This window comes from Gavia stellata, chromosome 37 (genome assembly GCF_030936135.1).
Source record: "Gavia stellata isolate bGavSte3 chromosome 37, bGavSte3.hap2, whole genome shotgun sequence".
NCBI lineage: Eukaryota > Metazoa > Chordata > Aves > Gaviiformes > Gaviidae > Gavia > Gavia stellata.
In genome coordinates this window covers 1,545,926-1,561,047 of record NC_082630.1, presented here as the reverse complement: position 1 = coordinate 1,561,047, position 15,122 = coordinate 1,545,926, and the positions used below count along the sequence as shown (strand labels likewise).

General features: G+C 57.0%; 1 protein-coding gene across 1 annotated transcript in view; it reads right to left on the bottom strand.

Moving 5' to 3' along the window:
• Positions 1–237: 237 nt before the first annotated feature.
• The window catches only part of LOC104256004 (phosphofurin acidic cluster sorting protein 1-like), a 73,359-nt gene continuing 58,474 nt past the window's right edge, over positions 238–15,122 (bottom strand). Inside the window, exons 3-25 of the mRNA XM_059832940.1 lie at positions 14,367–14,456; positions 13,869–13,994; positions 13,516–13,678; positions 13,267–13,358; positions 12,149–12,229; positions 11,283–11,342; positions 10,486–10,637; positions 6,432–6,525; positions 6,044–6,115; positions 5,609–5,739; positions 5,353–5,485; positions 5,124–5,228; positions 3,632–3,738; positions 3,159–3,313; positions 2,954–3,064; positions 2,764–2,866; positions 2,350–2,382; positions 1,943–1,985; positions 1,800–1,842; positions 1,555–1,696; positions 1,139–1,362; positions 821–934; positions 238–721 (exon numbers count right to left, since the gene is read on the bottom strand). Of these exons, the coding sequence (XP_059688923.1) occupies positions 606–721; positions 821–934; positions 1,139–1,362; positions 1,555–1,696; positions 1,800–1,842; positions 1,943–1,985; positions 2,350–2,382; positions 2,764–2,866; positions 2,954–3,064; positions 3,159–3,313; positions 3,632–3,738; positions 5,124–5,228; positions 5,353–5,485; positions 5,609–5,739; positions 6,044–6,115; positions 6,432–6,525; positions 10,486–10,637; positions 11,283–11,342; positions 12,149–12,229; positions 13,267–13,358; positions 13,516–13,678; positions 13,869–13,994; positions 14,367–14,456 (2,490 nt within the window). The 3' untranslated portion in view covers positions 238–605. The remainder of the gene's footprint in view (positions 722–820; positions 935–1,138; positions 1,363–1,554; positions 1,697–1,799; positions 1,843–1,942; positions 1,986–2,349; positions 2,383–2,763; positions 2,867–2,953; positions 3,065–3,158; positions 3,314–3,631; positions 3,739–5,123; positions 5,229–5,352; positions 5,486–5,608; positions 5,740–6,043; positions 6,116–6,431; positions 6,526–10,485; positions 10,638–11,282; positions 11,343–12,148; positions 12,230–13,266; positions 13,359–13,515; positions 13,679–13,868; positions 13,995–14,366; positions 14,457–15,122) is intronic.

Below are 15,122 nucleotides of genomic sequence, written 5' to 3'. Positions count from 1 at the left end.
GCAGCAGGGCTGCACCGGGACTAGAAAACTGCTGAGGCTCAGCCCTGCAGGACAGGGCCAGGCACAGCAGTGCAAGGCTGGCAGCGGGGCTGGCAAGGTGCGCTACAGGGTTGGTGGGCCCTGCTCAGCACCTGTCCTGTCCCCCCGTGGTGTCCATCCCGTTCCCTGCCCCCCCCCCCCCCCCCCCCCCCAGCAAAGCAATCCTGCTGGCTCCGGCACTGGGGAACCTGCCTGGGCCCAGCCCAGCTGGGGCCCTGGCTGGCTGGGGAGCTGGCCGGGCAGGCACATCTGAGGAGAGCAGGGCCCAGAGCCCTGTCCAGGTCCCTGCTGGCTGGTGGCAACCCTTGTCCCAGGCTGCTTTTGGGGGTCATGGGAGGCAGATGGCATGGTGCCCTGGCTGGTGTTGGAGGGTGCATGGACCCGGTCTCACTGGCCTCACCTTCACGGGTCTTGGCCCACAGGGAGCGGTGCAGGTGTGGTATCTACCTCTGCAGAGCAGGCAGGGGCTGGGCCGCGGAAGAGAGGGGACAAGCATGTCCGTCTCTCCGTCTCCCTGTCTCCTCATGCGACCCTCTGCAGCTCCATCCCAGGGCTGCCCCCGTGTCTCACACACTCTTCGAGTAGCCAAAGATGCCCACAGGGAGGTACTTGACGTGCGTTGGCCACTGTGCTGCCAGCTGGAAAAACTTCACATCGTTCCACTCCACCCCATCTATGGAGACTGAGAGGAGAGAGTGCAGTGAGGCGCAGCCCCACTGCTGACAGCCTGTGCTTTGGCTAACAAACACCTACAGCCCCTGGGGCTTGTGCCTCCTCTCACCTCGCAACATGGTGTTCTGGTGCTTGGCTGTGCAGATGAGGCGTGTGATCCCTTCGATGACCTGGCTTTTGGGCTCCAGGTCCTTCTCTTTTGGTTTCTTGCTCAGGAACATCACTGGGGGCCGAGGGCAGACAGGACCACTGTTAGGATGGCCCCCACGTGGCCCTGGGTGGGAGCCCTTACCCCAGGGCCAGCTGCACTGACTGGCCCCTGCTGGGCTGGATCTCAGCCCTGCCCTCCTGCGGGCTCCCTCCCGCTTTTTTTTGCAATGGACTGTGGCCCCACAGCCGGAGACCACCCCAGGGTGGGCTTGGTTACCTTTCTTGTTTTTCTCCTTGGTGACCACGGTCATGGCCATGGTGCTAGGGGGCACCAGCTCCCCTGTGGCGGGGATGCGGCTGACCTGGAGCGAGCGGAAGTTGCTCTTGAGTGTATTCTTGATACCCGTCTCCCGCTTCTCGCCCTCCTTTTTCCTGTCCAGCCCTTGTGTTGTCCAGTAGTCCACTTGCAGGCCCATCACCTCCACACCAGGGCTCAAAGACCTGGGTAAGATGGGCACCATGCAGCACACAGGTGCTGTCCTTGCTCCTCTCCCTCCCCATAGCCCAGCTGCAGTCTGCTCTGGGAGCACACTGTCCCAATAACCCCCCAGGATGTGGCAGCCTGGCCAGTGAGCACCCTCAAACCCTCCCACCCCAGCACCCACTGCCTCAGACTGAGTGGGGTTCCCTTACCCAGCACCTGAGAGGCCACTGCTGACAGATGGGGAGGGTGGCGGGGTGCTCACAGTCTCCTTGCCATAGGGGGCCACTCCACCGGTGGCTGGCGCTGAGCTCAGCAGTGAGGGGGTGCAGACTGTGGCATCATCTGAGTCCACTGGGGAGGAAGACTGTGGGTCAGAGGGGGCTGGGGGGACACCAACGAGGGCCTCCCCACAGCGGAGAAGGGAGCCAGGGACTGCGGGCTCCCGGAGACTCACCAGAGGCGCTGAAGGACTGCTCCACTAGGCCCACCTTCACCACCTGCAAGGACAGACAAGTCAGATGATCCCCAGCATCAGCAGGGCTGTGCACTGCCCCTCTCCACCCCCAGCCCCAACTGCCCACTGGTCCCTCAACTCACCCCCACGAAGGGGACAAACTTCTGGCAGGAGTCCTCGTCGGGGCTGCACAAGGAAGAGACGCTGGTCAGGGTCTGGGTGTGCTGAGCACCGAGTGCCATGCTGCTAGCCTTGTGGCCCAGGGACCCCCACGCTGGCAGGGGCCAATGCTGGCTCACGGCCGCGGGGACTGTTTCCTCTGCCCTCCCTCCCGTGGGACCCCCTGTCCCCGACATGGCAGCACAGGGCACACTACACAAGGAGGCAAGGAGTCGGCCCCTCCGGTGCTGGGAGAGGACTTGCATGCGGGAGGGCAGCCCTGCCCCGCTTTGGGGTCATGGCTCCTCTGCACAGCAAGAGGGATGGACGCACATGGGTTGGGGGGGGGGTGGGGGGGCCAGGCAGCGGCACAGCAAGCACAAGCCAATACCTGATATAAAAATCAAAATAGAGACTTCTCTTCCTTGGGTGCCAGAAACCAAGAGAAGGGAGAGGTGAGAGTGCAGCTGGAACACGAGCGTCAACCCCCGGGCACAGCGCCGGCTCGCAGCCCCCAGCCCAGCCCAGCCCAGCCCAGCCCTGGCAGCCAGTCCCCACTGTTGGGGCTGCCGCAGCCCACAGCTGCTGGACGGGCCGAATGCACCAGGGGGTGGCAGGGGATGGCGCTGCAGGCCTCTCACTGTGGAACCCCAGCTCCCCTCAGCACCACGCTGCTCCGCTGCTCGTCGGTGGAGTAGAGTGCGGGGCCTCACTCGCTTGTACCCGGTCTCCCACAGCCCCATCCCAGGCACAGCCGAGACCAGGGCCACATGAGGCAGGACAGGGGCCCCGGGGCCACACTCACCTCTTCTGCTTGTATGTCAGCATGGCCTCAGAGATGGGAAGCTGGTGAGAGAGGCTGGCTCCAGCGATGAACTGGGCGACGCGGCCCGCAATGTCCACAGTGTCTGCAGACGCAAAGAGCCGTGAGGGCCTTGGTGGCAGCTGAGCTCCCCTTCAGGGCACTGCTGGCCCCGGCCTGCCCTGCTCCTCACCTGCGATGGGTGGCTCAGCCCTGCTGAACAGCTCCCGCCATGCTGTGTCCAGGAAGAGAGTGCTGTATTTGTTATCCACCGAGGCCAGGTACTTGGCCAGAGGGTGAGAGCCTGTGGGTGAGAAGGACGACTTTGGCTCCAGGCCAGGGGAGCCTGGGTTGGTGGGAGAGGACAACCCCGGGGCCAGGCTCCTGGTGGCTCTCACCCAGTGGCACAAGCAGGAAGCGAAGGTAGTTGAGCCAGTCAGGTGTCTTGCTGGCCAGCTGCTCCACAAAGAAACGGAGGACAACACTCAGGTAGCTCTGGTCCCCCGCCACTACCACCTTCACTGGGGGAGGCATGTGGGAGTTACAGTTACAGCTGCCAAAGGGAGAGAAAAGGAGACTGTGAGGGACGTGCAGTGGCTCAGCAGGTGGGTCAGAGGGCAGGGGACATGCCCTGCCAGGCCAGCCGACCCAGCATCAAAACCTCATTGCCGACAATTTCCAGCTTGCTGAGCACTGCCGTGGGCACAGCCAGCACTGGGAATCCCCTGCTTTCCCCAGGGCCAACACCAGCTCCTATAGTTGGGTCCACAATCTCAAAGGGTCCTAAATGAGCCCCAGGGGAGCCAGGGCCATTCCCAGCCCTGCTCTGCAGTCATAGGGAACCGCCACGTTAAGCCCAAGCTATACTCACTATCGCTGGATGCGGGAGACAGTGGTGTTGAAGGCTGCCTGGATGTCCGCCACGGAGCAAGTGGATACAACCAGCTGCTTGTGGGCCTGGAGCTGCTCACTTACATACTGCCAACGCAGAGAGCTCACGTTAAGGCACCCTGGGGGGCCATGGCTGTGCTGGCCAGCACCAGCCCATGCCTGCCCTGGCCCCCCCCGGGATAGAGCTGGGGCCCCTGTCCCCACCCATGCCATGAGGGAAGGCTGAAACCATCAGGTCACCCCTGGTTGCATGCCCGAGCATCCCTGCTCCTCCTAGTTCTGCTCCCGGGGGCTGGCTGCCCCAGCCCCCTGCTCTCGCCTTTGAACACAGCAGTCACCACCCTGCGATGGCAAGGGCAAAAATGTCGCAAGAACCAGGCTGTGCTCCTTGAGATAAAGGGTTTGGTCCAGGGACCCTCTGATTTAAATCCTGCCATCCCACAGCAGGGCCCCGCTCTAGGCTCAGTCTCCCTCTGCTCATTCCCTTCTCTTGCTCTCTCCCGCTGTGGCACTCCAAAATCCTTCTGTGTCTCTTCAGGTGTCTGTGTGAATCTGAACAGTGGTAAACCAGGCAGTCACGCTAGACAAGAGGGCTTAGAAGATGCCACAACAGGGTCTGGGAATGGGCGTTGCTCCTTTTTCCCCATCAGGACAAGAGCTAGAGCAGGAACATGCCAAGGATGCATGGCTTGGGTCAAGACTCTACTGCCTCTCACTGAGAAGCCGTTTCTTCTGCCACACACCCTGCCCTGATTTTCCAGCACTGTTTCTGGATGTCAGATGTAGCTGCAGGATCCCAGAGGGGTCTCACTAGTGCTTTATGTAACTGCTGTTTGCCTGTGCGCACACACGTACGTGGCTCTGCTCACCTTCAGCAGTCAACTCCTCCATGCATGGCAGAGGCAGGGGCTTGTCAGGGGCTGGGCCCATCCTCACATGGACACGACGGTGATCAACACGAGGCAGGATGGCCTCACATGCCTCCCTGCCCAGAGCCCCCAGCTCTGACAATGCAGTTAATGCTCCCTGGGAGTGGTGCGCTACGCTCTCCCATCTCTGAGTGGGAAACGGCACTTCTGCTGCTTCCCAGGGCCTGGTGCTAGCAGGAGTCTGGCACCTCTGCCAAGGCATCCAACAAAGCTCTGACCAGTGTGGTCGCTGGGAGCCAGGACCAAGCAGTGAGAACACAAGGCACAGGCTGTTAACCAGCCTTTCTGGGACTGCTCAGGGCATCACGCTTTGACGATCCAGCAATGCTGGTGTATGGCAGATGACAGAGACACACCAGACTCTCATGTATGTAGCTCAGCACTGTGAAATGCACTGTCTCCCTGAAAGAAGGGCCACATTGGGAGAGAGGAGGGCACAGATGCTGCCAGTTTCCCTAGGACACCCTGCCATGGTTGGGAGAATCCCCTGGGACCCTGCTTACAGCTCCCCCCATGCATCCAGCTCCCGTCACGCCTACTCACCTGCCCCTGCCACTCAGCGACATTCACCAGCACAATGCTCTCGGGGAGCTGCTCATCTGAGACCAGGATCTGGTTCAGCTGATCGTAAACAGACTTTCGGGGCACCTATGACAGCATCACCATGAAGGTTAACCCCAGCTGGCTGCCTTGGCCATTCTGCCCATGGCTGAAGGCCTGGCAGGGCTCTTGAGTGAGAAGCCTCCGGGTGAGGCAGCTTTCAGGGCCTCACCTGGGTGCTGTGCCATGAGTCTGGAGAGCTCTCGCTGTCCAGGCTGCTGGCACGGCCACCCTGTCCCTTTGAGCTCTGCCGGTCCTTCACAGAGGTGCTGCGGGGACGCCACAACTGCTTGCTCTCTGCCTTGCTGTGAGCGAGAAGCAGGAGAGGTGACACTGTTGAGGAAATCCCATCTCCACCAACCTCCACTCACTCCAGGGAGCCAATGTGAGCCCACTCAGCCCTGGCATGGGGCACAGACCCACCTTACCTGGGGGACACAGCGCTGGGGAGCTCGGCTTTGGTCCCAGGGCCCAGCTGGGCCAGCCTGTCCACACTGCCCTCCCTCGTGGCAGCCTCTGCGGGGGCCAGCTGTGAACACGGCTCCTCTGCGGCCAGCTCCTGAGGGCCACATAGTCACTTCACACACACCGCTCTCCCTGCCCTGCTCCCTGCACCCATGGGTGTCCCCACCCAGGACAGGCCTGGTGGCCCTGCTGGAGAGCCAAGGCTGCAGCGCCTCGAGGGGGCTGGTCTGCATCTCCTGCAGACCCTACCCCTCCTTCCACTCTTGCTGCTCTCCAGCCCAATCTACTTGTCCCTGCGGTCCTGCTCCCAGGCTGGTGGGCACCCTTGGTACCCCAGAAAGCAAGGTGGGACCTGAGGGAGCTCCAGCCCCACTCCGCATCCCGTAGCCTGGACTCACCACTGCAGGGGCCTCCGCTCCTGGCTCTTCCTGTGGTCGCAGCACTCCTGGCTTCCGCTTGTCTGCCTCGCCCTGGGGGACAGGGAGTGGGGTCAGAGCAGGATGGAGCGCCCTGAGCAGGGCAGCTGCCAGTGACCCGTGCCTGGCCTCACAGAACACACGCTCCCGCAGGGGAGCCCGGCGTCCCCCTGGGACTGGCCCCAGAGGGTGCCCCCCATCACTACCTGTCTGCCTGCGCTGGGAAAAAGAAGAGGAAAGAAGGGAAGGAGCAGCCCCAGGCAGGTGCTGCCAGGAGCTGTGGTCTCAGAGGGCACTGCAGGGATGCTGGGCTGGCTGGGGAGGGAAGGGGGCAAGAGGTGGTGGTGGTGGTGGTGGTGGTGTAACTCACAGGGCTGCCCGACTCTTGATCCTGCCCTTTCTGGCTGTGCAGACTGCCGATCTCAGTCTGGGAACCAGAATGAGAGACTCCCTCAAAGAAACGCCTGCAGAGAAACAGACAGACGAACGGACGGACAGACAGACAGATGGGAGAGAAAAAAGCAGGAATAAGAGAGGAACAAAGTCACCATGATCCCAGCATACCCCCGCCGGCCTGTCCCAAGCACAGAGCACTGTGGAGAGGTCCCCAGTGGGGCACAGGGCCAGACACCCAAGCGTCCGAGCAACTCACAGCCCAGGAGCAGACCTGCCGGCAGACCGCCAGCCCCACACACCACAGCCTGCTGCAACAATGCTGGGTGCAGGGACAGGATGGGGCCACCCCAGACCAACAGGGCTCAACCTGTGAGCCTGGTGAGTTGGAGGTGGGGTCCCTGTCTCCTAGTCAGCAGCCATTTCTCTCTCAGGTGATCCCCTACCACTGCAGTGCAGGGTGAGGAACTGCCACCTTGCCCCATCTCACTGGTCTACAGTCTCTGTCAACACCACAACTCCAATGTGCTGCTGAGCTTCTCTGACCCCTCTGCGCCACCACAGCTTCCAAAGATTTCTGCTGCCTTCCCTTCTGCTCCCCCTTTTCCAGGGAGGGCTCCTTACCTCTGACTGCTGCTGCTGCACACTTCCAGCAGCAGCTTCCACCTTCCCTTTCTGCTTTGCCCTTTCCCGAGGCTCTGAAGACCACAATATTGCACACAGAACCACACTGCAGGTAGCACAGCAGCACAGCAATGTCCTGTTTTTTTCCCCAGCACTTAAATTTGCCTTTTTTTAGGTCTCTGAGCTGACGTTTCAGTAAAGCTGCACAGTGCCACTCCGAGGTCCTCTTCCCAGGTCACAATGGTCAACACAGGAACTCCCTTGGGGCAGCAGGACTGTCTCTGCCACCACAGTGTGAGCTTCCAACTTTGTTTCCCCTTTTTCCACACATTATTTATTTGCCAAAGACCCCAGCTTCCCTCTAAGCTGTATGTATGTATTTGCTCACTAACTCCCAGAAAAAGTTTCTCCTGATTTGTCTGGTGTGCAAATGGGGATGCCAGGTTGCAGGTTTCCAGCGATGGCCACAGAAGCATAGGATATAGAGCAGTTCTTCTGTTAGGACTTTGCCAGGGTTTCTTTTGTTTTCTATTGCCCTCATCTGGATATACCTGCAGCTTTCTGCAGGATACCTTCAGCCCTCCGAACATCCTGGCTGCTCATTTTACTTTCCTTTTAACATGTTTCTTCATTTATATACAGCACACTGTGCTGCCAGGCACAACAGTGTTTGTCAGGTTCTTTGCTTTTACTGCTCCTACAAGGATATTTCATCTCAGTAGATGATGGTCCCCACCACAGAGCAGCTCTTCAGCAGCAGTGTTCATACACCGGCTGGGAGAAGTCAAGGCTCGATTTTCTTCTCAGTGGCTCTGTGACCAGCTGCTTCATGACATGTTCATTTACCAAAGCTACAGGTTTAGAGTCAGCATTGTGCTCTGGTGGGACATTTTCTCCAGGTCACGCAGGGATAAATGATGTCTCCTGTTATTAACATATTTCTGCTCTCTCCACTCCTCCAATCTCTGCTACAGGATCTCAGGCATTGTCACCACCCTGTACAGTCATTACTCTACACTTGGCTTTTCTCAGTCAGCAATTTCAATCCGTGCAGACTATGTTAATGACTCAAGAGTCAAACCAGAGAAATACGTACGTTTTCTAATAAGTCAGCCCCCCAATCAGCACCTCTCCCACACTCCTCTGTACTGACCCGGTAATCTCACCAGAATATGACATACCCCTGGTGCCACTGGCACCTCAAAAAGGTATCATCTTCATCCCCTCCTTTTTCTTAGACATTGGATGTGTCTAGATTGTATACACTTTGTCCAGCTTTCAACACCTCATTTAAATGGGGCTGTCTCCCCCTTCCCCGTGGAAGCTGTGCCTGTTTCTGCCCTCTCTCACTTGCAATTCAGAAGCTCTCCTCTCTAGAGGATGTGTCACACGAGCACAGAGCTGTTCTGCAATTCTCAGCTTTCCCTGTTCTGCAGTTTAAAGGCTCTCCTATAGGCATGACCGAGTCTGAGTCTCAGAGATTTAGGCAGATCTCAGCCCTTCTGCACAGCCTCCTTCTGTTTTCAACTAATTAGCCCCCTCTTTCCCATCCATTTTCCCAGACACCTATGGAGACATTTGCTCCTTCACCTCTGATCTTCAGTCAAAGGCTCTGAGTGTTGAGGTCTTACCTAACAGCCTCAGTTCTAGCTCCAGTTTTGCCTCAGTGCAGGAGCAGTCTACAGCTGCATGGCCTCCCTGGCCGATCAAAAGGATGGCTATCTGCTCCCAACACCACTGGCCCAATCCAGGGCACTGGGTACTGCTCACCCTTAAGGACTACCTTAATGCCCTTGCTCCACAGAGACCTTCACAGTGTCTAGCAAGGTAGTCTATGACAATAAATGCAACGTGAGGATCACATCTTGAATTTACAGGTTGGGCTGGAAGGTCATCACCCGCTGAGAAGGCTGTGCAGGGCCCTGGAACCACGCAGTCTACACTAAAGACCTTGGCAGCCGGCTCCCACATCTCCTCAGAAAGAGTATAGGCTCAGTAATGTGAATTCAAGGGGACACACACTCAGCACTGCCAGAAACTGAGGCCCTAGAGAGCAAACCAAGCTAGGGACACTTTGTGAACAGGCTGAAAAACAGCCCAGGGCCCGATAGGCTGACCCACCAGAGACAGCAGCAAACACCCAAGGAAGACTGTAACAGCAGGTACAAGCACAAACCAGCTCTTACTCTGGGACGCTCTCCCGGTGACCAGATGTTTGCAAGTAGGCACTTGCAGAGCCAGAGCGGGGTCTTACATTTAAATACTCTCAATAGACTTTTCTTACAGTTTACATAGTTTTCATAGTTTACATACATAAACCATTATCTGAACACAAAAAGACCTTCTTTTTTCTCCCACAGCACCTTTGTTTCTTTAAAGCCTTTGATGAGAGACATGTGAAACTCCTTTTAGAGTCCAAGCAGACTACCTAAGCAGCTCCCCCTTGCCCACAGGCCTGCTGTCTCCTTCACAACGACCTGTGGGTTTGTGGAAGACATGACTTCTGTCATGTTGCTGTTCATTCCCCAGTGCCCCATGGGTTCCTGAATCCAGCAGATTTCAATTCAAACAGTTTACCTGTGGCAGACCAAGTCTGCTACCCCTGCTAAACACCTTCAGCAGGGATTCCAGCTCATCCAAATTATATTTAAATACCGAACTATAGAAACAATAATGACAAGTAAGCTTGGCGTGGCTAGAAGAGACCCAGCGCACTGTGAAGCAGCCACGTAGAAAGACAATAAAAGGCAACTTTCTCACAAAAGGACAGCAGGGAAACAGAACAGCCATGAGCAGAGAGGCCAGTTGAACGCAGGTCACATGAGAGAAAAGCCTGGTTTCACTGCACGGTCCACTGGAGACCCCTGTGCCAAGTCAGCAGTGCTTGGCAGAGCAAGTCAAGCCACCGAGTGCCTGGGGAATGGGGTGAGGAACATGGGTGATGGTTGCTAGTCACATGTCTCCACAAAAGGTGGGAACACAGCGTGCAGATCTCACAGGGACACAAGGACTGGGCCAAGCAGTCACAAAGTGTTCAAAAGACAGGCATGCTTTGGTGTGGAGAGCCCTGAGAAGGCCAGGACTGTCAGCAGAAAGATATGAGAGCTGGGAAGAGCGGGGGCTTAGATCAAGTAGGTACTCTTCCAGCAGATCAGTGAGTGTCAGGTGATGGACTGGCAGGAAATTAAATGAGACTAAATGTGAAGGAAACCACTTATAATGGGCAGCTTTGAGACTATTAAACAGGACACACAAGTGAGGAGCTTAGTGGTGCCAACAGAAGATGGCGATGGGAGTGGAGACAAGACAATGCCTGCATCAGCCCAAGCAACAGAAAAGTGTCAGAGGGCATTTCTCCAGGTCCCAATAGACTGTGCTGTCGGCCTGTGACTCCCTGCAACCCTTACCTCAGGGTGGGCTTGGGTGTGCTGTGCACACTCTCATTGTCCTCAATCTCTGGGCCGCTGTCACTGTTGTTGCACTCTTCCAGGCTGTCATAGAGCAAGCCCAGGTCTTCCTCCACTTCCTGGATCTGGTCTACAGGGTCAGAGTCCAGGACCTGTGGGACCAAGCCCAGAGGGCAATGAAGAGATATGGAGTCACCTGCAGCCCAGGCCAGGCACATACAAGCGCCCTCCCGGCCATGAGGCACACCACGGCACTGCTCCCACCTCAGGGAGCCAAATCCAGCCTGTGGAAGAAGCAAGTGACACTGTCGTTGGGCCAAAGGAGGGTGCCATGAGCATGACATCCGAAGGAGTCTCAGACACCCATCATACTTACCGGGAGCTAAGACACCTGGGAGGACCTCCACTGGCTGTGCCGCACGCTCAGTGCAGGCTCCCAGCCAAGGCCAGCTACCCCCAGGCTGATGTTAGCTCGCTCTCAGTCATGAACAGAACTGCCCCTGTAATGCCAGCTCCTGGGGCAGAGCCAGTGTATGACAGCACTGTTCTTCCCCTGGTCCCTCTCCCCAACAGGAAGGTGGTTTTGATTCAAGCATGAGGCTCAGAGCTGCCTTCCTGAGGCAGAAGGCTTTGGAAAAGCCAAGCCCCAGTCTGTGCCATGTCTCAAACCACCTTTGGTAACACCCCTGAGCACCTGCAGCTCATGCCTTGTGCTCCCAGTGAGTGGGAACCAGCACTCTGACACCTACACATCTGCAGGAGACACTGCCAGGTAGGGCAGCCTTCCTGCTTCTTACCTCCTCCGTCACTTTAAACCTCTTCAGCAAAGCCACAAATTTCTGCTTGAAGTTTGGTTGCTAAAACAAAACAAGGGAAGAAAAAAAGATCAGCAAAACTACCAAACCAGGTTCCAAGATGACTAACGTACAGGCCATGGTCGCTCTCTTTAACATGCCATCCGCTCCCTTCTGGGTCCACAAGCCCAAGGCCAGCTATGATCTCCCTTGCTCTTTAAATCTCCTGTAGAATTTGGACTAAATCTGGACTCCGCAAGAAGCCACTGTATCTGCGCATGAGGGAGGGTGCAAGGACTCAAACTCTCTCTGCTACAGGCTGGAATAGCACTTTCTCTCCATTTAAATCCCCTTTCTCCCCAGACCATCTGGTTGAGGAATGCTGCCTCAGCAAGAAAAGATGGGGAACAAACTCAGGAAGACAGTGCCCAGGGACATGCAGGGCTGAAGCAGATGGGGACAAGGAGATGCCTGGAGAGCAGAAGGCTGGCAGGCCAGCTCCCCACTTCTGCTGACAGGCAGAAGAGCTGATAATGGCTCACCCTTCCTTGCGCCCACCTTCCCCTTCCTCAGGGAGGGAAAGCGAAGAACCATGTCACAGCAGCAAGTCAAAACTGCGTTGCACACAGATCGTCATTGATAGGAAGCCAGGCTAAACACGGTACAGACCATGAGCTAGGGTACAGCTCTGAGCAACAAGCTAACTCATTAATGGCAAGAGGTTTGCCCCTTCTTCTCAGAGCCAAGGGCTCTCTCCCCTGCTCTGCACCAGTGCCAGCATCCCCTCCAAAACCCTCTCGCTCCCTGCAGGGAGAGGAGAAAGTGAATCCCTTCCATCCCTTTGATCACGTTGTAAAGGCTGATGTTACTCTGGTCATTGATGTAGTTCGGATCATTTTCCTCCTAGCCTTCTTGGTTTTCCTCAAGTCATCCTCTTCATCAAACAGATCCTGCAGGCAAAAGGTCACAGCACATCAGAGCAACTCAGAGTGCAGGGAGCAGCATCTCCTAGATGTTCCCCTGCCCCACGCTTGCCCCCTATTTTGAAAAGCTTTGGTCCACTCCGCTCCCCAAGTCTTGCTTCCCATTTCTCCCACCTCTCTCCACGGAGCTCCTTCTCCCTCCTTAGCACTGTCCCCCAACAGATCTTCCTCCCCAGTGCCTTTGCCCCCAGGCCTCTCCAGGGGGACAAGTACCAGCGAGATTCAGAGGAAAGACAGCAGCTTTCTGCAACAGTCCTTGTTACAACCTAAAACTCTTCTCTCTGCACTCACCAGCCTCCCCGTGACCCATGTGTTGTTCTCCTGCTCTCCCCTCTCAAGGGTTAGCTCAGAGGGCGCAGCACCTGAGCTCACCAAAAGTGTTCTTCCAGGGATCAGCCTCAACGATACACACAGCTCCCAGGGACACGGGGCCCTAGATGTATTAACCCAGCAGGACAGGACAGGTAATGTGGAGGACCCTGAGCATGGGTTTGTCCCTGTGCTTGATCAGCACACTACAAGTCTTTTTTGCCTTGAGTGCAGGCATCATAACAAGAGGACAGCAAACAGCAGTGGCACAGCTCATCACAGGGCTGGGATGGGTCCACCACCTCTGACCATTTTCAGACCCAGACTGTACTTCTTCCTAAAAGCTCTGTTCTTTCTCAGAGAGGGCAGCTTCTGGCCTGTTATCACAGGGAGATGGGAGAGAACCGTGGTACAAGGTGGAGGGGGCTCAGGAGGGGTTCTGTGCTGCAGACCAGACAGCTCCAAGGACACATGGGTGATACCTATGGCTCTCCAAAGTCCCTTGCCTCACCATGGACTTGACAGCAGCGCACAGTTCTTTCTGCTGTCAGGTACTGTGGCTCTCTGCCCTATGAAACCATGACAAATGTTTACAAGGGAGATGAGAGGGCTCGGAGTGATCGAGACCCTCAACCCCTGATTCTTGCCCCAGAAATGGGACCAGGACATAAGCCACCCTGCCAGGCCTCCCTTACCTGACCCTGCACAGCATCATCGCTGGCTTCCTGCTCTGAGGAGAAGCTGTCATCCTCTTCTTCAGAGTAGTTCTCAATGTCTGGGGAGCGATCTGAGGGCAGACAGTGCAGATGCCACAGCTAAGCATGATGCCTGTCATGGCTCCAGTGAAATGATTGGTATTGCTGGCAGGCGCTTGGGGACACACTCCGTTACCCATGTCCTATCCCAAACGCTTGCCTTCAGGTCTGTGATGAGCGCTAACACACCTGAAGCTTTGATTTTAGGACCTGAGGGGACGCTCCCGTCCTCATGGTCAATGGGCTGACTAGACAAAGAGTAGATGCTGATTTCAGCCACTCGGATGTTCACGTCCTTCATGTTGCTGTGGAGGCCCAGCAGCTGCCCGCCATCCGTCGGGTGCTGCATCACCTAGGCAGACAGACAAGCCCCCTGCCAGGGTGACACAATGGCAGCTGGCAACCCACACCCTCTGTCTTATAGCTAGCCAATAAGCCAGAGCACTCACAGCACCGAGCGCCTGCTAGCCGGCTCAGCTCCCTTCCCAGCGCTGGCACAGGGAGGCCATGCGAAGCTCCCCTCTGTTCCCAGCACCCTGTACCTCGGCCATGTTAATGATGCCCACTGCAAGGGTCTTGTAGCCCAGGATCGTGCGGTTCTTGTACCTCTTCCTCCGCTGCAGCATGATCTGCAGTTTGTTGCCATCTCTCTTGAGGAAGTGTGGGTACTGGGGAAGGGAAGCACAAGGAAGATGGCAGCATGAGGGCAGGGCTCAGCATGACACACAGGTAGAAAACTCGTCCTCAGTGCTGATGTACAGCAGGATCTGACCTGCTGAGCTTTGAGGTGCCCCTCAAAGGCCACCTGCACTCTGCATCACCCTCCAAATCCACACTGCCCAGCAAAACAACCCCTGGAGCAATGGAGCAGCTGGCCAGCAGCAGGAATCTGTGCTGTTATGATCTGAGCATGAGCAACCACAGGAGGCCCCTCCTCAGAGGCTGCCCCCTTCACACTGAGCCCCCAAAGCCGTGCTTGCAGCAAAATGCCAGGTGAGGGGAGCGCCAGGGAGCCCAGGGGACCAGGCAACACAAGGTACCTGCAGTGAGAAGGTCAGCTCCAGCTCGGTCTCCATCAGGCCGCCAGGCGGGAGGACGTATTCATTTGATCTCAGGACTCGCTTTGAACCCTACAATGAGATTGGTAGATGGATGCAGCTAAGCTGGAGCGTCTTGGCCACAGACTCCACTGCACCACACGTACAAGTCAAGGGTGTTCACAGTCCACAAGGAAAGAGCCAGTGCCTTGACTCTGTTCTGTTCCACCTCGCAGAGCCACCTTACACACACCGATCAACCCTTCATAAAAGCCTGCAGTTTCTCCTGATCTGCCAAAGGCCCCTTCTCCTTGCCCACCTGCCAAGGAGCACTTGCTCTTCCCAAACCTGCTCTGCTTAAACTGGCTCCTTGCACCTGGAGCCCACTGGACGCTGTGGAGGGGGGACACCGCTAGAGCCAGAGGGAGCCATGCATACAGCACCAGCAGGGGAAGGGAAGGGTCCCAACACACTGCCTAGCCAGGGAAGGGACAGGTCTTGGAGCACATCTCTGCCCCCCAGCAGATGGACCCAGTGCAGACCCCTGCCCAAGCACAGCTGGCAGGATGGCTCTGCTGGGACCAAGGCAGGATGTCCCAGGGGAACAGGGGTTCCCCCACCTGCCCAGCTTGTCTCTCAGAAAACTCCTCCTAGTCTTTTCCTTGGGCAACAGTCCTTAACTCTCCACATGGACACATGGTTTTTTGGCCCCCCCCAGGAGAGCAGTAAGAGAGGCACTCTAACCACATGCCCAATCAA